The sequence below is a fragment of the Neoarius graeffei genome, chromosome 4 (assembly GCF_027579695.1).
Source record: "Neoarius graeffei isolate fNeoGra1 chromosome 4, fNeoGra1.pri, whole genome shotgun sequence".
Lineage (NCBI taxonomy): Eukaryota > Metazoa > Chordata > Actinopteri > Siluriformes > Ariidae > Neoarius > Neoarius graeffei.
The window spans coordinates 15,132,021-15,152,824 of NC_083572.1; the positions used below are offsets into that span (position 1 = coordinate 15,132,021).

Here is a 20,804-nt window from a genome sequence, read left to right on the forward strand (position 1 = left end):
AGGCAGAGAGAGTGGATTGGCTTTTTCCAGAAGAGGAGAAGAGGCGGAGAGAGTGGATTGTGCGTGTGAAACAAAATCAAGCAGTCAAAGAAGAAACGGAGCAGCAACACTCAAGCAAAAAGGAGAAGACTGGAGGTAAGCAGTTTTACTTTTGCTTGCAATTGACAAGTCAAGAATCCTGAGGGATCCTGTACAATCATTGTGGAAATGAGACAAAGGGATATTTCCTCGCTTAGAGTAGGCTATAAATAATATAATGCCACGGATGGCAGGCTAATGTGGCCTACCGGCGCACTGTCCAGTAATCATTACCTACATCCAAAAGGGCTCTTATTTAGGATTACGACGAAAGTAGGAATTTATCATAACTACCAGGATAAATCGTTTGGGCGCGAGTCTTGTTGAGGTCCGGGGTCACCGCGATCAGAATTGGCCAAGTCGCTGTCCGATTCCGAGGCCGCACGGTCAAACCAGTGAGCCACATTCACTGACTGCTTCGCAACGGCCATAGGGTCATACATATATGGTTTCACCTCTCGATATTTAATTTGGAGAGTTCCTACTTCAAAATCACTATCGCTTTCAGACATTTTACACAACCTCACATGACCAAAGTCCGTACACATGTGCTCGGTTCGCAAGTAAGAGCTGCTCCCAGTCTGTTTGGTTTAAATGACGTCATGACGACGGTCCCCTGGCGGTGAAAGTGCGCATAAGTGAGATGTAAACAAACCTTCAGAAATTGGGCAAAACAGTATATTTTAACCGTTTTATTCAATTTTAGGGTGAAAATTAGACACTAGGAAGATTGAATTCGCTTTTTGGGTCGTTCTTCTACAACCCCGATTCCAAAAAAGTTGGGACAAAGTACAAATTGTAAATAAAAACAGAATGCAATAATTTACAAATCTCAAAAACTGATATTGTATTCACAATAGAACATAGACAACATATCAAATGTCGAAAGTGAGACATTTTGAAATTTCATGCCAAATATTGGCTCATTTGAAATTTCATGACAGCAACACATCTCAAAAAAGTTGGGACAGGGGCAATAATGGCCCTTTTCCACTACCCTTTTTCAGCTCACTTCAGCTCGCTTCAGCTCACTTCAGCCCGACACGGCTCGCGTTTCGACTACCAAAAAACAGCACGACTCAGCTCGCTTCAGCCCTGCTTAGCCCCTAAAACTCGCACGGTTTTGGAGTGGGGCTGAAGCGAGCCAAAGCGAGCCGAGTGAGGCTGGGGGCGTGAGCAGACACTCCCCTGTGCACTGATTGGTGAGGAGGAGTGTCCTCACATGCCCACACACGCCCCGCGAGCACGCTGGGATCTGTAAACACCGCAAACCCGGAAGGAGAAGAATTACGAATTACGAGAATTTCTGAAGCCTTATGCGCCTCGCCTCATCTATACGCTCTTGCCAGTATCTGTTGGCGTTGTCGGTGACAACAAGCCACAGAACCAAGACCAGCAACACTAACGACTTCATGTCCTCCATGTTTATTGTTTACTATTCAGGTCGTGAGACTACCGCTTAAAAGATCACTGATGTCACTGTTTGCGCTGCTTAACGACATCACGTGACGTCCACCCACTTTCGCTAACTCCACCCAATGTGTCCACCCACTTCCAGCCAGCACGGTTCAGCGCGGTTGTAGTCGAAATGCAACTCCAACAGCCCCGCTCAGCTCGACTCAGCCCGACTCAGCACGGCACGGCTCAGCCCAACTCAGCCGCGTTTGTAGTGGAAAAGCGGCATAAGAGGCTGGAAAAGTTAAAGGTACAAAAAAGGAACAGCTGGAGGACCAAATTGCAACTCATTAGGTCAATTGGCAATAGGTCATTAACATGACTGGGTATAAAAAGAGCATCTTGGAGTGGCAGCGGCTCTCAGAAGTAAAGATGGGAAGAGGATCACCAATCCCTCTAATTCTGCGCCGACAAATAGTGGAGCAATATCAGAAAGGAGTTCGACAGTGTAAAATTGCAAAGAGTTTGAACATATCATCATCTACAGTGCATAATATCAAAAGATTCAGAGAATCTGGAGGAATCTCTGTGCATAAGGGTCAAGGCCGGAAAACCATACTGGGTGCCCGTGATCTTCGGGCCCTTAGACGACACTGCATCACATCCAGGCATGCTTCTGTATTGGAAATCACAAAATGGGCTCAGGAATATTTCCAGAGAACATTATCTGTGAACACAATTCACCGTGCCATCTGCCGTTGCCAGCTAAAACTCTATAGTTCAAAGAAGAAGCCGTATCTAAACACGATCCAGAAGCGCAGACGTCTTCTCTGGGCCAAGGCTCACTTAAAATGGACTGTGGCAAAGTGGAAAACTGTTCTGTGGTCAGACGAATCAAAATTTGAAGTTCTTTATGGAAATCAGGGACGCCGTGTCATTCGGACTAAAGAGGAGAAGGACGACCCAAGTTGTTATCAGCGCTCAGTTCAGAAGCCTGCATCTCTGATGGTATGGGGTTGCATTAGTGCGTGTGGCATGGGCAGCTTACGCATCTGGAAAGACACCATCAATGCTGAAAGGTATATCCAGGTTCTAGAGCAACATATGCTCCCATCCAGACGACGTCTCTTTCAGGGAAGACCTTGCATTTTCCAACATGACAATGCCAAACCACATACTGCATCAATTACAGCATCATGGCTGCGTAGAAGAAGGGTCCGGGTACTGAACTGGCCAGCCTGCAGTCCAGATCTTTCACCCATAGAAAACATTTGGCGCATCATAAAACGGAAGATACGACAAAAAAGACCTAAGACAGTTGAGCAACTAGAATCCTACATTAGACAAGAATGGGTTAACATTCCTATCCCTAAACCTGAGCAACTTGTCTCCTCAGTCCCCAGATGTTTACAGACTGTTGTAAAGAGAAAAGGGGATGTCTCACAGTGGTAAACATGGCCTTGTCCCAACTTTTTTGAGATGTGGTGTTGTCATGAAATTTAAAATCACCCAATTTTTCTCTTTAAATGATACATTTTCTCAGTTTAAACATTTGATATGTCATCTATGTTCTATTCTGAATAAAATATGGAATTTTGAATCTTCCACATCATTGCATTCCGTTTTTATTTATAATTTGTACTTTGTCCCAACTTTTTTGGAATCGGGGTTGTAGACAATAAAGTTGATTTTCTACGTTTCACGTCAGACCGTTGCCTATGACCTTTAAGGGCCTTGCTCTTAACAGGCCCAACAGTGGCAGCTTGACGGTGCTGGGGTTTAGACCCCCAACCATCTGATCAGTAACCCAGACCTTAACCTTAACCCGCTGAACCACCACTGCCCCAGCAGAACACAAGGACCTCCTTCACAGAGAATAAAAAAGAAGAGGAGGAAGATTCAGAAGGAGGCGACACTGCAGTCTGAAAAGAAATGTCTTCTCTGCAGGTGATTATATTTTGTAATGTGCCATCAGAGCAGCGTTTGCTCCCATCACGGCCAGATGTTAAACTCTAAGAGTACAAGACCTCTGAAAGTACAAGATCCATTAACGGAGCTCCATCATCACTTAGCATATAACGGTGGAAATACTTCTGGGATAAGAGGCACGGGGTCGGCACTAGTAAAGTGCTGATACCAATAATCCACATCATTCAGTCCTTTTCAGCACTAGGACTAGGGCTGTGCGATATGGGAAAAAATGAATATCCCGATACATTTTCTCCATTTCACGATATATATCTCAATATATTTAAATCTCTAAAGGACCCCATGAAATCTAACTTTTACTCTTTACTATTCTCACTACAATCCCTGCAGATTAAATAACATTCTTGGTTAACTTTACAGGTGGTTTTCAACAACACATTTTAAATTTTCATGTTCCTGATTAATCACAATTGAACTGAAATAAGACTATTTTTATTCAACAAAGATGTGGCACAAACTGCAAAAACAATCTTGAAAATTGCAACAAAGGGGCAACACAATACAGAGCTGCTCAGAGCTCAAATCAATAAAGTGCAAGCTCAACACTGAGAAAGACATTTAGCCTAAATAAGAAAAGTGCTCTTTCATTAAATTATTTTAAAAAATAGATCTCCAAGTTATTAACCTGACTACTGAGAACCACTGGAACATTCACAATAGAGAGAGAGATTGAGGGAGAGAAGAGAGAGATCTGCAAAACATCATTTTTCTCTTTGCACACTTTTGAACTGAATGTTTTCTGGCTCTGCCTCTCAGATGTGTATAATTCCGGCTGCTGCCTTTCGTGATGACAGGGTTTTTTTGCACACTTTACAAACTGGCATTTGCTGTTCCACGTCCTCCTCGCGATATCCAAAAAATGCCAGATGACTGACCCCTTACTAGTTCTTTTAGGAACCAATTCGTCCGCTTCCATTTTTAATTTGTCGCTGAAACTGACAGAGCTTACACGGTAGCCTATGCAAAATCAGCGATTGCACAAACTGAGTCAGCGCTGTAAACCGGAACCAGGAAATCTTCCCGCCGGCAGTGTTGCCAGATACTGCTGACGTTTTCCAGCCCAAAATATGTCCAAAACCCGCCAAAACGCACTTAAAACCACCCAATCTGGCAACACAACCGAAACTAGAAAATCTTCCCGGAAGTTCCTTTCAGCACCGAGATGTCGCCCGGGATTGGTTGGCGAGTGCATAACGTTATTGTTTTCTTTACCCTTAGGCAGCCTCTCATGTTACTGCCTGAGGGACAGGGAGAAAACCACCGGGAAAGGTTTTAAACAAACACAACAAACATGAAACGAACGCAAGTCGGAAGATGACCATAAAATACTCGATAGTTACGATATAATAATTTTATTTATCGCACACAGAGGTGGCACGGTGGTGTAGTGGTTAGCGCTGTTGCCTCACAGCAAGAAGGTCCTGGGTTCGAGCCCCGTGGCCAGTGAGGGCCTTTCTGTGCGGAGCTTGCATGTTCTCCCCGTGTCCGCGTGGGTTTCCTCCGGGTGCTCCGGTTTCCCCCACAGTCCAAAGACATGCAGGTTAGGTTAACTGGTGACTCTAAATTGACCGTAGGTGTGAGTGTGAATGGTTGTCTGTGTCTATGTGTCAGCCCTGTGATGACCTGGCGACTTGTCCAGGGTGTACCCCGCCTTTCGCCCGTAGTCAGCTGGGATAGGCTTCAGCTTGCCTGCGACCCTGTAGAAGGATAAAGCGGCTAGAGATAATGAGATGAGATGAGATCGCACACAGAATTTTCGGCGATATATCGAGTATATTCGATATATCGCACAGCTCTAACTCATCTCATTATCTCTAGCCGCTTTATCCTGTTCTACAGGGTCGCAGGCAAGCTGAAGCCTATCCCAGCTGACTACGGGCGAAAGGCGGGGTACACCCTGGACAAGTCGCCAGGTCATCACAGGGCTGACACACAGACAGACAACCATTCACACTCACATTCACACCTACGGTCAATTTAGAGTCACCAGTTAACCTAACCTGCATGTCTTTGGACTGTGGGGGAAACCGGAGCACCCGGAGGAAACCCACGCGGACACGGGGAGAACATGCAAACTCCATACAGAAAGGCCCTCGCCGGCCACGGGGCTCGAACCCGGACCTTCTTGCTGTGAGGCAACAGCGCTAACCACTACAGTGGTGCTTGAAAGTTTGTGAACCCTTTAGAATTTTCTATATTTCTGCATAAATATGACCTAAAACAACATCAGATTTTCACACAAGTCCTAAAAGTAGATAAAGAGAACCCAGTTAAAAAAAATGAGACAAAAATATTATACTTGGTCATTTATTTACTGAGGAAAATGATCCAATATTACATATCTGTGAGTGGCAAAAGTATGTGAACCTCTAGGATTAGCAGTTAATTTGAAGGTGAAATTAGAGTCAGGTGTTTTCAATCAATGGGATGACAATCAGGTGTGAGTGGGCACCCTGTTTTATTTAAAGAACAGGGATCTATCAAAGTCTGATCTTCACAACACATGTTTGTGGAAGTGTATCATGGCACGAACAAAGGAGATTTCTGAGGACCTCAGAAAAAGCGTTGTTGATGCTCATCAGGCTGGAAAAGGTTACAAAGCCATCTCTAAAGAGTTTGGACTCCACCAATCCACAGTCAGACAGATTGTGTACAAATGGAGGAAATTCAAGACCATTGTTACCCTCCCCAGGAGTGGTCGACCAACAAAGATAACTCCAAGAGCAAGGCATGTAATAGTCGGCGAGGTCACAAAGAGCCCCAGGGTAACTTCTAAGCAACTGAAGGCCTCTCTCACATTGGCTAATGTTAATATTCATGAGTCCAGCATCAGGAGAACACTGAACAACAATGGTGTGCATGGCAGGGTTGCAAGGAGAACGCCACTGCTCTCCAAAAAGAACATTGCTACTCATCTGCAGTTTGCTAAAAATAATGTGGACAAGCCAGAAGGCTATTGGAAAAAAAAATTTGGACGGATGAGACCAAAATAGAACTTTTTGGTTTAAATGAGAAGCGTTATGTTTGGAGAAAGGAAAACACTGCATTCCAGCATAAGAACGTTATCCTGTCTGTGAAACATGGTGGTGGTAGTATCATGGTTTGGGCCTGTTTTGCTGCATCTGGGCCAGGACAGCTTGCCATCATTGATGGAACAATGAATTCTGAATTATACCAGCGAATTCTAAAGGAAAATGTCAGGACATCTGTCCATGAACTGAATCTCAAGAGAAGGTGGGTCATGCAGTAAGACAACGACCCTAAGCACACAAGTCGTTCTACCAAAGAATGGTTAAAGAAGAATAAAGTTAATGTTTTGGAATGGCCAAGTCAAAGTCCTGACCTTAATCCAATTGAAATGTTGTGGAAGGACCTGAAGCGAGCAGTTCATGTGAGGAAATCCACCAACATCCCAGAGCTGAAGCTGTTCTGTACGGAGGAATGGGCTAAAATTCCTCCAAGCCGGTGTGCAGGACTGATCAACAGTTACCGCAAACGTTTAGTTGCAGTTATTGCTGCACAAGGGGGTCACACCAGATACTGAAAGCAAAGGTTCACATACTTTTGCCACTCACAGATATGCAATATTGGATCATTTTCCTCAATAAATAAATGACCAAGTATAATATTTTTGTCTCATTCATTTAACTGGGTTCTCTTGATTTACTTTTAGGACTTGTGTGAAAATCTAATGATGTTTTAGGTCATAGTTATGCAGAAACATAAAAAATTCTAAAGGGTTCACAAACTTTCAAGCACCACTGTACACCACCGTGCCACCCATCTCCGGTTATCCGAATGGAGAAATTTATTTTTCGGATTTTTCGCGTTCCTAGACGCGGCGTAATACTTCGCATCGTCCTTGCATGGGCGCAGTCCTTAAATAGCCCAAACACAGTTCATTGATTAAAGACAGGTGTTCTTTGTTAACGGCGCGCGTGCCGGAGCTCGTTAGGAGCACGCGCCCAAGGCACGCCTTCAGGTGCACGAGCTAAGGCACACAGGACTGGCACCATTCTGTGCAAGTGCAACACAATCGCACTAGAAAGCATGTTCAAGCTGCCAGTGTAGCTGCAGTCTTTTAGTTGCGAATTACGAGTATTTCCTCGTGTTAATAATTCGCCATGTCAAAACAAGCAAAACTTTCCTCCTTCTTTCGACATGAAGAGAGGTCAGCAATTTATCATATATTTTTTTCCATCAAAGTTGCATATTGTGGTTTCGAAGCTAAGTTTTAGTGCCTTTTCTACAGTAGAACACAACATCAAGAAAACGTGGAAGAAACAGCAATAATGGAAGAGCCGGTTTCTAAGCTGCCTAAAACTAGCAATGGTAATTTATTTATTGTTACATAATGTACTCAGGCTGCCAGTCAGTGTGCAACACCCCCCCGCCGAAAAATCCTAGCTATGCCCCTGATTTATATGAGAAATGTGGTATTCACTGATGTGTTTAAATTTACAGACAATGAACTAATGTAAACAATTGGCTTCAGCTCGCATAAATATGAATTGGAAATGTTTAGTTCACTCTAGCTTCTGCAAACGCACAACTCTACTAAAAGATTGATAAACGAGGCTCAATGTCCCCAACATTGAAACCTGAAAGCTTTAGAAACTCTAACAGGCCTTTACTTTTTAACAGTACTGTTTTGGGATTTTGCTGAGTTTACCTTCAACGGTCTGATTTTTTTTCAAAGTAATGAACTGTGTAGGCAGGAAAATCACCGCGTTTTCTAAATGCACTCCTGAAAATTACTCATTAACTAGGGGAATTAAATTTGATATTTTTGCCATTAATGTACATGAAAGAAAAAGGCTTAAAAGTTATAACTTGTTTTAGTGAAAATAAATACTAAAATGCACTAGAATGCAGGGCTTTGCGTGTTATGTTATTAAAATTTTTTTTTTTGGGGGGGGGGGGACGTTGACCCCCGACCCATCTTAGTTTGACTTTCAAAAGTTCACGTTTTTTTTCTTTGTTCCACTTTCATCTTTACTACCTGTCCTAAAAAACAGTGTCATCGAGTGATATACCTCTGTTGACCCCTAATGCCAGACTGTATTTCCAAGATCAAGTAACATCTTAGCTATTAAATATTAGAATGGTGGGGGCGTCGTGGCTCAGGTGGTTGGGGCGCCGTGCCATGGGTGCGGGCGACCCGGGTTCGGTTCCGGCCCGGGGTCGTTTCCCGATCCCTTCCCGTCTCTCTCTCTCCCGCTCGTTTCCTGTCTCTGCACTGTCCTATCCAATAAAGGTGCAAAAAGCCCAAAAAATATCTTTAAAAAAAAATAAATTAAAAAAAAAAAAAAATATATATATATATATATATATATATATATATTAGAATGGTTTTTTTTTTTTGCCTTCAACAGGGATGAGAGTGGGTGGTCATCAAAAAAGCAGAAAACAAGATGGCACCCGAAGCCAACGGGGGGGCTTCAAGATGCCCCCCCGGAAAATTTTGAAAAATAAGGCCTTACAAACCACTTGTCCTGCAATCTGAGCTGTAGTAGATAAAAAATATATATATCTGTTGTCTTTTTTATATATTTACATGAAAATATGTTTCAAATCAATAGGAGTATTGTTTGAATTCAAGATAAAATCACATTCTACATTCAAGGGTATGGTTATAATTCATGATCAACAAAAAAGACAAACTAAATTCACATTAAACTTAAGTTTTATTAATTATCAAAATGTTCATATATTAAATAAAATTTTAGGGTGACTGACCTTTTCTCCCTATGTCCTCATTAGTTGCATATGATTTCTTCAAAAAGTCTTTTGAAATATTTAAGTTTTCAAAACTGTCAGCATTAATTCAGATTTACTGACCATCATATACATGTTCAATGTATTAAATCAAATGAATGCTAAGTTTATGGGATAATGTCTATGTACACTTTATACAATTATTTATAGTTCATAGTCACTTCTCATTTTCATTTAATCATTTCAACTTCTTCTTCAGCTTTTTGGCCAAAGACAAGAGCTTGTCAGTCCTCTCTGTTTTTTATACCAGCATCGATTTCACGTACCTTCGCTTCGTCTCGCTTGTCAATTGTATTCGGCATTTTGAGTAAAAAAGCCGATACGAAAGAGAAACGTATTTTTGAAGAGCAGCGATGATGAACATGTGCAAGTTTCGATAAAATAGAACAGATGCGGGTACTTTTGTAAGAACTGTTATGATTGGCTTTTGTTCTCTCCCACACTCTTGTAAGAACTGTTATGATTGGCTATCATGCTCTCGCCAGCGATGTTTTGGCCAATTACATTGTAGATAACACGTATTCTACCGCGAGACTAAAGATGGCGAAAAGGTAAACATGTAACATCATCGTAGGAATGAATTACGCTTGAGTATCACGAAGGAACATACCCCAACCCCCCTCAATAAATGAAAAAAAAAAAATCTCAACGGATTTGGCATAATATAAAAAGGTTGATTTTTACTCAGAAAAAGCGGAAATCTGCCGAAAAGCGGAAAACTCTCATCCCTGCTTCAAATAACTACCGTATTTTCTGGACTATAGAGCGCACCTGTATATAAGCCGCATCCGCTCTATTTAAAAAAAAAAAAAGATATACAAGCCGCACCGGGCTATAAGCCGCAGATATCTATGTTGAAAAATTAGATATTTACTGCATGTACAGAACGATTTTGTACTGTAAATGTACATGTACTGTATGTACCTGAACAGATTCTTTCCGAACAGTGCCTTTTAACACGGCAGCAACTTTGCTGATTAAAACGGAACAGAACCAAGAGAAAATAACCGGTATTTATTTACCTTCATTTCTCCTGTGTTTGAAACCACAAGTCACTTTAATCATCTCCAACGTCTCACCATAGATTCATTGACGCTAAGCTTGCGTGCAGCAGCTCGGTTTCCTTCCTGGATAGCAAGCTCGATGGCCTTCAAGTTAAAACTTGCATCATACGAACTTCTTCGTGTGGTTTCCATGATGAAGGGGCGAGGATTTGAAAATAATTACCAGTTAGTAATTTGTTGTGCGTGTTCTATCTGCTAAAGATCTGCTAATTCTTCTTTGCATTGATTTTTCGTCTATCTTATTTTTGATTCTACTTCCGGTGAGAGCGCCCCTAGCGGTGGAAGAAAAATCCACAGAATAGCCGCACCTTTGTATAAGCCGCATGGTTCAAAACCTAGGAAAAAAGTAGCAGCTTATAGTCCAGAAAATACGGTACATATTATGAACATTTACATATTGTTGATTAAGTGCGATAAAAACGTGTGATTATTTTGGAGAGTTTTAGCAATTAATTTTGTCAAGGTGGACATTTCCAGTTATGGTGACTAGAACTGTGGGTCATTTAGGATATGGCTACGTAGTAGGCTGAATTTTTCTGTCCAAGAAAAAAAAAAATCTCAGTGCTTGAGGGGGGAAAAAATGCAGGCAATCTTCCCATTATTTTATTCATTATACAGTGGTGCTTGAAAGTTTGTGAACCCTTTAGAATTTTCTATATTTCTGCATAATATGACCTAAAACATCATCAGATTTTCACACAAGTCCTAAAAGTAGATAAAGAGAACCCAGTTAAACAAATGAGAGAAAAATATTATACTTGGTCATTTATTTATTGAAGAAAATGTTCCAATATTACATATTTGTGAGTGGCAAAAGTATGTGAACCTCTAGGATTAGCAGTTAATTTGAAGGTGAAATTAGAGTCAGGTGTTTTCAATCAATGGGATGACAATCAGGTGTGAGTGGGCACCCTGTTTTATTTAAAGAACAGGGATCTATCAAAGTCTGATCTTCACAGCACATGTTTGTGGAAGTGTATCATGGCACGAACAAAGGAGATTTATGAGGACCTCAGAAAAAGCGTTGTTGATGCTCATCAGGCTGGAAAAGATTACAAAATCATCTCTAAAGAGTTTGGACTCCACCAATCCACAGTCAGACAGATTGTGTACAAATGGAGGAAATTCAAGACCATTGTTACCCTCCCCAGGACTGGTCGACCAACAAAGATCACTCCAAGAGCAAGGCGTGTAATAGTCAGTGAGGTCACAAAGGACCCTAGGGTAACTTCTAAGCAACTGAAGGCCACTCTCACATTGGCTAATGTTAATGTTCATGAGTCCACCATCAGGAGAACACTGAACAATGATGGTGTGCATGGCAGGGTTGCAAGGAGAAAGCCGCTGCTCTCCAACAACAACATTGCTGCTCGTCTACAGTTTGCTAAAGATCATGTGGACAAGCCAGAAGGCTATTGGAAAAATGTTTTGTGGACGGATGAGACCAAAATAAAACTTTCAGGTTTAAATGAGAAGCGTTATGTTTGGAGAAAGGAAAACACTGCATTCCAGCATAAGAACCTTATCCCATCTGTGAAACATGGTGGTGGTAGTATCATGGTTTGGGCCTGTTTCACTGCATCTGGGCCAGGACAGCTTGCCATCGTTGATGGAGGAATGAATTCTGAATTATACCAGCGAATTCTAAAGGAAAATGTCAGGACATCTGTCCATGAACTGAATCTCAAGAGAAGGTGGGTCATGCAGCAAGACAACGACCCTAAGCACACAAGTCATTCTACCAAAGAATGGTTAAAGAAGAATAAAGTTAATGTTTTGGAATGGCCAAGTCAAAGTCCTGACCTTAATCCAATGGAAATGTTGTGGAAGGACCTGAAGCGAGCAGTTCATGTGAGGAAACCCACCAACATCCCAGAGTTGAAGCTGTTCTGTACGGAGGAACGGGCTAAAATTCCTCCAAGCCGGTGTGCAGGACTGATCAACAGTTACCGCAAACGTTTAGTTGCAGTTATTGCTGCACAAGGGGGTCACACCAGATACTGAAAGCAAAGGTTCACATACTTTTGCCACTCACAGATATGTAATATTGGATCATTTTCCTCAATAAATAAATGACCAAGTATAATATTTTTTGTCTCATTTGTTTAACTGGGTTCTCTTTATCTACTTTTAGGACTTGTGTGAAAATCTGATGATGTTTTAGGTCATATTTATGCAGAAATATAGAAAATTCTAAAGGGTTCACAAACTTTCAAGCACCACTGTATGAGTTCCATCAAAAAAAGATACTGTACATGACGGAAGGAAACGCTGCTACACCATGATCAGATGTTAAGCACAAAACCCTCTCACCTGCCAGGAAACAGACTCTCCAGAGGCCTGAGTGGAGGGACATGCGTATCTCTGTGCTCTGGTTGAGAGGCATGATGATTCCCTCCTCCAGGTAGAGCCAGTAGTCTGTGCTGACGGCAATTCCCAACAGGCCCAGACTGCACACAGCAAACACACTGCTCAGCAGCGTCAGAGCCTTCCTCCCGCACACACTCATCACCTCTGCTCTGCACGCGTAGGACAAGGGACCTGCAGTGAGACATGTGCAGGGAAAAATGTGAGTCACAGCTCCATGGATATCCCTGGATTTCAAGGTGCAAACTTCAAGTCAAGTACCAAATACTGCTATATTAGTTAACAACTGAGCAAATGTGTTATGAGAAGATGAACTATAATAAAACGAACATCTTTCGTCAAACGTTTACTGAACCCTCACTAGCTCAGTCTTTAGTCACTTCATGAGATTTGAGACTTTCAAGAAGCAACTAAACATGCATCTTTAAAGGAGAGACGTAGAACCATGGCCTCACTTTTTGTTTATAAAATGCCTTGAGACCTCAAGAATGGCACAGGAATAGTTTTAAGCGTTAACAATAAATCTAATATAGTCATTTTTATGATTAAAATGATTCATATAGGTAGCGGTCTGAGTGAATGACCTTGACATCTGTGACATCACAGTGGGAAGGCGATCAGTCTCATCGCCATTTTCGCTATAATAAAACACTAACTGCAACTTCGATTCTCCATTTTGAGCTAATTTATTGCCATGCCAAGTAGACTTGTTGTTGGCGGGTGCAGCAACACAACAGAAGGTGGATTTATGTTGCATTCATGGCCCAAGAATGTTCAAACTGCAAAGATTTGGACGCGTTTTGCGAGAAATTCACGGGCACGTTTTACTGAGGACTCGTACGAGACCTCTGATCTGTTGAGGAGCGTTGAGGCCGTATTGAAAGAGAGTGCAGTACCAACAATTAAAGGAAAAGAAAACTACAAGAAAAGGAAAGTAAGTTCAGTTGCACCAGTTCTCCCGGAGTGTGAGCCGAGCAGTAATGGCGGAGTACTCAGTTTGGAGAAAATGGAGAACGAGTGGACCAGTTGTCAGATTTCTCCACTGGATGTGCTTGCCTCAGCAGCAATATCTCGCCCTTATGTGGAAGAAGCGAATGAACAGAGAACTGAAAGTCAGATTGTTTCTAAACAATCGGCCGCAAGATCGGCCTTTAAGAAGTGAGAACACAGACGGGTAAGATGCGACTCTCATTTGGATACATAATAACAGCAACACTCATTGTTTACCTGCATTTAGATTAATACATGTAACTTGTATTGTGTGTTTAAGTTACCGGTATAAGATTATTTAATTTGCTTCAGAATGTGATCGTCTCAGTTCATCTGATTATTTAATTAGCCTTTTACGTTTTATCAGTGAAAATGCATGCATGTACATGTATATTGCATAAGTTATAACACCCATCCTGTTTTAATGAGAGTCACATGAGACTGTCAGTTCAATTCCATCTTATGAACTGTTCACCCTGCGCACAAAACAAACAAACAAAAAAAAAACATGATGTTTAATTCATAGTTTAAATGGTACCGTATGGATGCTTCGTTGTAGCCTCAGTATTTACCCTAGAAATTTGTCTCATCTCATCTCATTATCTCTAACTGCTTTATCCTGTTCTACAGGGTTGCAGGCAAGCTGGAGCCTATCCCAGCTGACTACGGGCGAAAGGCGGGGTACACCCTGGACAAGTCGCCAGGTCATCACAGGGCTGACACATAGACACAGACAACCATTCACACTCACATTCACACCTACGGTCAATTTAGAGTCACCAGTTAACCTAACCTGCATGTCTTTGGACTGTGGGGGAAACTGGAGCACCCGGAGGAAACCCACGCGGACACGGGGAGAACATGCAAACTCCACACAGAAAGGCTCTCGCCGGCCACGGGGCTCGAACCCGGACCTTCTTACTGTGAGGCGACAGCGCTAACCACTATACCACCATGCCGCCTCTAGAAATTTGTAATTTGGGAAAATAACACTTGCACTAATCATCCACCTACACTCCCAAAAAATAAAGTATATTGTTGTAACTTTAGGGGTACAATGGCTTGCCACTAGGGCAGTACCCTCCAAGGTACTTATTTGTACCCTTTATATACTGCTGGGTGGTGTAGTGGTTAGCACTGTTGCCTCAAAGCAAGACGGTTCTGGGTTCGAACCCAGGGCTGGCTTTAAATTGACTGAGAATGGTTGTTTGCGTCTCTGTGTGTGTCAGCCCTGCGATGAGCTGGCGACTTGTCCAGGGTGTACCCTGCTGGGATAGGCTCCAGCTTGCCCTGCGACCCTGCACGGGATAAGTAGTTACAGACAAAACAATATACTGATGGGGAACGTATATATGTAACTCTTTGGCTCTACAAAGGTACACATAGTTCCCTTGAGGTCCAATAATGAGCCGTAGGGGGTACACTAGTGTAGACTATACCATGGAGTACAGAAATGGACTCCTACTGTACCCCTATTTCTAACAGCGTATGTATCAATCATCCATAGATGAATCCTTCGAGACATCTTCCTCAGAGACAATTATTTTTTTCAAAAGGCTAAATTTAAATGTTGATAATTTTGATAAACGTATAGTCATTTTTAACCTGAGCAGTAACTGTGGCAACTGATAGTTGCTTGGATGATTTGTCCAGTGTAGGCACATTTTCTTTTCATGGAGAGCACGAAAACCCTGGTATAATTGTATTCGTGGATGCATAATAAATTGAAAGAGTGAAACGGTTAATCACACACATTAACTTTTCATGACCTTTATTTCGTACTACATGACCCTGAAATTTGAGTCAGTCACCTCTGTAGCATGTGTACGCATCCCTGGGCACTTAGCCAGCATTCATTCTGCCTCCTATTGCTGGAAATCTCACTTCTGGTTGTTGCCAATATGAATACAGGGTTATGGGGGTTCATAAACGTTGATGTGCGCTAAAAAGTGGCTTTAATGGTTTTCCACTCCAGTTCAGGACAAGGAGGGTATCGTCTGCTGTATACATGTGGGAATGTAAACATCGTTTAAGAGAAGTGAACCATGTGAACATGCTGCTGATGTTTGGCTCTTCAAAGCCAGGGCACTTCAGTGGCTTGTCTTGCCTGAGGCAGCTGTACCTCACTAACCCGCTAACAGAGAAAGGTTCAGCTTTCGAGCCCATTCACAGACTGAGATATCCTGTAAAGAGGGTGTAGACGCAAGTACTAGTGCATCTCAAGAAATTAGAATATTGTGAATAAGTTCAATAAAGCATTTTTCTATTTTAATTTTAATCAGTATGGCATACAGTACAAAAACATAAAAATAACCATCTCAAAATATTAGAATATTTCATTTCGAGTTTGAGTAAAACAGTATGAACACAGTGTATCTCTCGGTCTAGTTCAGTACACACAACCACAATCATGGGGAAGACTGCTGACTTGACTGTTGTCCAGAAGATGATCACTGATGCCCTCCACAAGGAGGGTAAGCCACAAAAGGTCATTGCTGAAAAGGGTGGCTGGAAAAGGTGCACAAGCAACAGGGATGGCCGTAGTCTTGAGAAGATTGTCAAGAAAAGTTGATTCAAGAACTTGGGAGAGCTTCACAAGGAGTGGACTGAGGCTGGTGTCAGTGTATCAAGACCCATCACGAACAGACATCTTCAAGAAAGGGGATACGACTTTCACATTCCTAATATCAAGCTACTCCTGAGCCAGAGACAATGTCAGAAGTGTCTTATCTGGGCTAAGGAGAGAAAGAAATGGACTGTTGCTCAGTGGTCCAAAGTCCTCTTTTCAGATGAAAGTACATTTTGCATTTAATTTGAAAATCACGGTTCTAGAGTCTGGAGGAAGAAAGCCCAGTGTGAAGTTTCCACAGTCTGTGATGATTTGGGGTGCCATGTCATCTGCTGGTGTTGGTCCACTGTATTTTATCAAGTCCAAAGTCAACACAGCCATCTACCAGGAGATTTTACAGCACTTCATGCTTCCGTCTGCTGACCAGCTTTTTGGAGATGCTGATTTCCTTTTCCAGCAGGACTTAGCACCTACCCACAGTGCCAAAACTACTACCAAATGGTTTGCTGACCATGATATTACTGTGTTTGATTGGTCAGCCAACTTGCCTGACCTGAACCCCATAGAGAATCTATGGGGTATTGTCAAGAGGAAGACGAGAAACACCCGACCCAAAAATACAGATACGCTGAAGGTCACTATCAAAGCAACCTGGGCTTCAATAACACCTCAGCAGTGCCACAGGCTGATCACCTCCATACCACACCGCACTGATACAGTAATTCATGGTAAAGGAGCCCCAACCAAGTATTGAGTGTATAAATGAATATACTTTTCAGAAGTTGGACATTTCTGTATTGTAAATCCTTTTTTTGATTGATGTTAGGGAATATTCTAATAATTTGAGATACTGGATTTCTAGTTTTCATGAGCTATAAGCCATAATCATCAAAATTTAAAACAAAAAAGGCTTTAAATATTTCACTTTACATGTAATGAATATAGAATATATGAAAGTTTACCTTTTTGAATTAAATTATAAAAAAGGAACTTTTTCTTGGTATTCTAATTTTTTTGAGATGCACTAGTATGTGTCACTGTGCATAAGCAACTCTCAGTACAACTCAGTACTGACACCAAGCTTGCAAAACACTTTCTTGGACAGGTAACATCACTTTTCATATATTCAATTCTCAGCCTGTTTAAATCAAACCTTGGTGGGGTTTTATATATTTATTTATTTATTTATTTATTTATTTTTTACACCCACCCCCTCCCCTCGGCTTGGATCACCTCGACGCAACATACATATCTGGGGAGCTTGTTTCGGTTTGTATCCAAGGGTTGAATCATGTAGTGATAACATGAATCGGCCCTGACGTGACCCAATTCCAGGAAGTGAACCAACCGTGCAATGTATTTTTGGTTCAAGTCGGCATTCTTGGATACGTGAGCTCATTAACTGGCATAAATGCTGTGTATATAAGTTAAAAAAATTAAATATTGGTTTATTATTCTGTGCTTGGTTGCTTTCTGTGACTTTTGTGTGCTCTGCCACGATCAGCACCTTATTTTTAACACACGTCCCTCCGCAAATATTTTGCTTTCTGGGCCACTTTAATTTGTACACCATGAAACTTATTAATTTCACACTGATTTGGACTCGGCAAATGGAGAAATAATTGAGAAAGTGAGCTGTTTTAGATGAACTTAGCGGTGTTCAATGATATATTGGAGATGCTGGATCATGACACTGGAAATCAGCCATACATATCCAAAAGTATCCAGACACCTCTTTTTAATTGGACTATTTAAGGACGCTCATTTCTCACTGACACGGGTGCCAGTCTCCATAGAAGAAAAAAAAAAAGAAGGGGGAAAAAAAACCTTGGCAGAAGAACTGGCCATTCTGAACAGCTCCCAGACTTTCAACATGATATTATTCCATAAGTCACATTTCCAAGAAATCGGTTCGTTACATTTCTCCACTGTGACAGCTGACACATAAGTAAAATGTACACGTTTCACAACTATTGGACTATGCAGCAGTGGAAACCTGTTTTCAGGAGTGCCGAATTACACTTCGCTGTCTGTCAGTCCAACAGATCAGTCTGTATTTAGCAGATGCCAAGAAAGCGCTAGCTGCCTTGATGGCAGCTATAAAGTGTGGTGGAGGAGGAATGATCATCTCGGACCGCTTTTTCGTAATTCATGCTCTGCTTCCAAGTGCCAGTCATGACAAAATCTAATTATGCAGCATAGCCAGAAGATACTTTGTGGAGGCAGTTCCAATGTCCCAGTGTTTGTGTGCACAAGTCAAGCTCCTTAAAGAAATGGTATGGCCCACAGAGCTTGGCTGGACTGACCTCAACCCCATCAAATACCTTTGGGAATATAAGAGCCACTTGCTAAAATAACCCAACGTCAGTTCATGACCTTGGTAATGCCTGTGTGGCTAGCTGCAATAGAATGCTCACAGTGACACTTCCATATTTAGTGGAAGACCTTCCCAGAAGGGTAGACAGTTGTTACAGCAAAGGGACTTCTAATCCTGTTAACAGGATATATGGCTGCATGATATGGACAAAACATACTGCATACTGCGATTGCGAGATGACTTGAATATATTAAAAGAAACCAGCGGTCTAAGATTAGTTAGTATAACTCCTTTTGAAGATCCTGCTAATGCCATGATCTACCAAAACCATCTAATAGCATAACTAGCATAACCATTGATAGAATCGGCCACTCAAGTCCTCTATCTATTGCATAAGGCTTTTAATAATAATAATAATAATTATTATTATTATTATTATTATTATTATTATCAGTTGAAATATATATATATATATATATATATACAGGGTTCTCACCAGGATTTTTTTTTAGCGTAATGGGTTATGGCGAGGGAGCGTAGCGACCGAGCGGGGGGATGGTGCGGAGATTTTGAAAAATCATGCCCAAAATTGGCCATATTTGACGTTCCTGGAGGGGATAAATTGCATTTTTTATGTTGTATATCCTTGATGGAAAATTGTTACATCTTTGGATCTTGGCAATGTGTTACCTACTGTTGTATTTCACTGAACTACAAAGGGTGTTGTCAAAAGATATGTAAACTCAGACACAACCAAAGAGATAATGAATGTTTTATTGTATTAAGAAATTAAGAAATGCCTGAGCACATAAAAATAAAAAAAAAACAAATTGCATTTTCATTCAGGCATAACATACACCCAGCCCCCTTAATAAATAATTAATATATAATCTAAAACTATTAAATTTCTTGTTTAATAGAAAATTTACTATTCTAATTAAAATTATAAAATTTTATAATTCTTGTTTCCACAACGGGTCGATGCCCGATTTTCTCCTGTTTTGGTTCGCCGTCTTCTGTTAACACCACGGGAGTAACTTTGATTGTAACCACTGTTAATTCTCTGATTTAAAGCCACAAGGGCGATCACGTTTGGCACATTGGAGCTGAATCCCATGACTAAAATCATATCATTAACCTCATTCTCACCTGTGAATTTCCAGCCTCTGCTCGTCTTCCTCCATCTCCTCCTCTATCTCCAACAGCGGGCTCTCCCCCACTAGGCCTACCTCCATCCTCTGCCCGTTTATCTGCTACCTCCTTTCCTCTGCCTCCTATGTCCTTTCCTTCATCTCCTCCAACCTTTCTTGTGCCTGTCTCCTTATAGAAATATAACGATGGATGGCATGCAGGCAGATTACCAGTGTGTTAATGTTAGCCACAGAGGGATCCAGTAAATTAGCGCTAATCATCCGATACGTGCGCCCTGTCATATTGCTAAACCTGCTTACAAAGTAGACGTTTTCATTCATCAAAGGGCTTTGGGTTAAGTTTTCAAGCGTGATGGAAAACCTGTAGAAGTGGTGCACTTACATTTCTAACTGTGAAGAAAGAGCGAATGTCTCTTTTTTTGCGAGGGGGTCCGTCATCCATTGTCATTCACCGAAGTCCAGCTCAAGAGAAAGTTATCGCCAGGATCTCTCTCTCTCTCTCTCTCTCTCTCTCTCGGAACTGATTTCCAGGCATGGGTTTCCTAACAAACGTAGGCTGATTTTGACACCTTGAAAACTGCTCAAGTGCGCAGGAAAAAAAAAACTTTTGGCGATGGTGATGAACAACTGAAAACAACCGTTACGCTATATTAAAAATTTAGCGTAGCGGGGGGAAATTACCGTTGCGGTCTGAAATTTTAGCGTAGCGGGCCGCAACCATATAAAGCGCTGGCGAGAACCCTGATATATATATATATATATATATATATATATATATATATATATACATACAGGTATAGTGCCTTTCTCATACCCAAGGTCACTTTACAAAAAAAAAAGTCCAAAAGAAGGTCAGGATGTCATTCCAATGGTGTAGCTGCCACAGTCCCACCAAAAGGCACATGAAGGTAAGTCCCACACCACCTGCACAGCCACCGCGACGCCACCGAGCAACATCGCTTGGAACACCGCGCCAAGCACAAAAGCACCGCTCCACAGAGCGCTGGACAACCACGATGTTAAAAGCGCAATGAGCTCACTGCAGTCCACAGCCATCACCCACGGCGAATCAAGGCCTGGAGGGAACCGACACCTAAAACTGGGTC

At 41.7% G+C, this 20,804-nt stretch overlaps 1 protein-coding gene across 2 annotated transcripts in view; it reads right to left on the reverse strand.

The window, feature by feature from the left end:
- The window catches only part of cacng5a (calcium channel, voltage-dependent, gamma subunit 5a), a 90,694-nt gene that overhangs the window by 27,433 nt on the left and 42,457 nt on the right, over positions 1-20,804 (reverse strand). For both annotated transcript variants that reach the window (XM_060918140.1, XM_060918141.1), the window contains exon 2: positions 12,618-12,845. In XM_060918140.1, coding sequence (XP_060774123.1) covers positions 12,618-12,813 — 196 coding nt within the window. In that variant the 5' untranslated portion in view covers positions 12,814-12,845. The remainder of the gene's footprint in view (positions 1-12,617; positions 12,846-20,804) is intronic.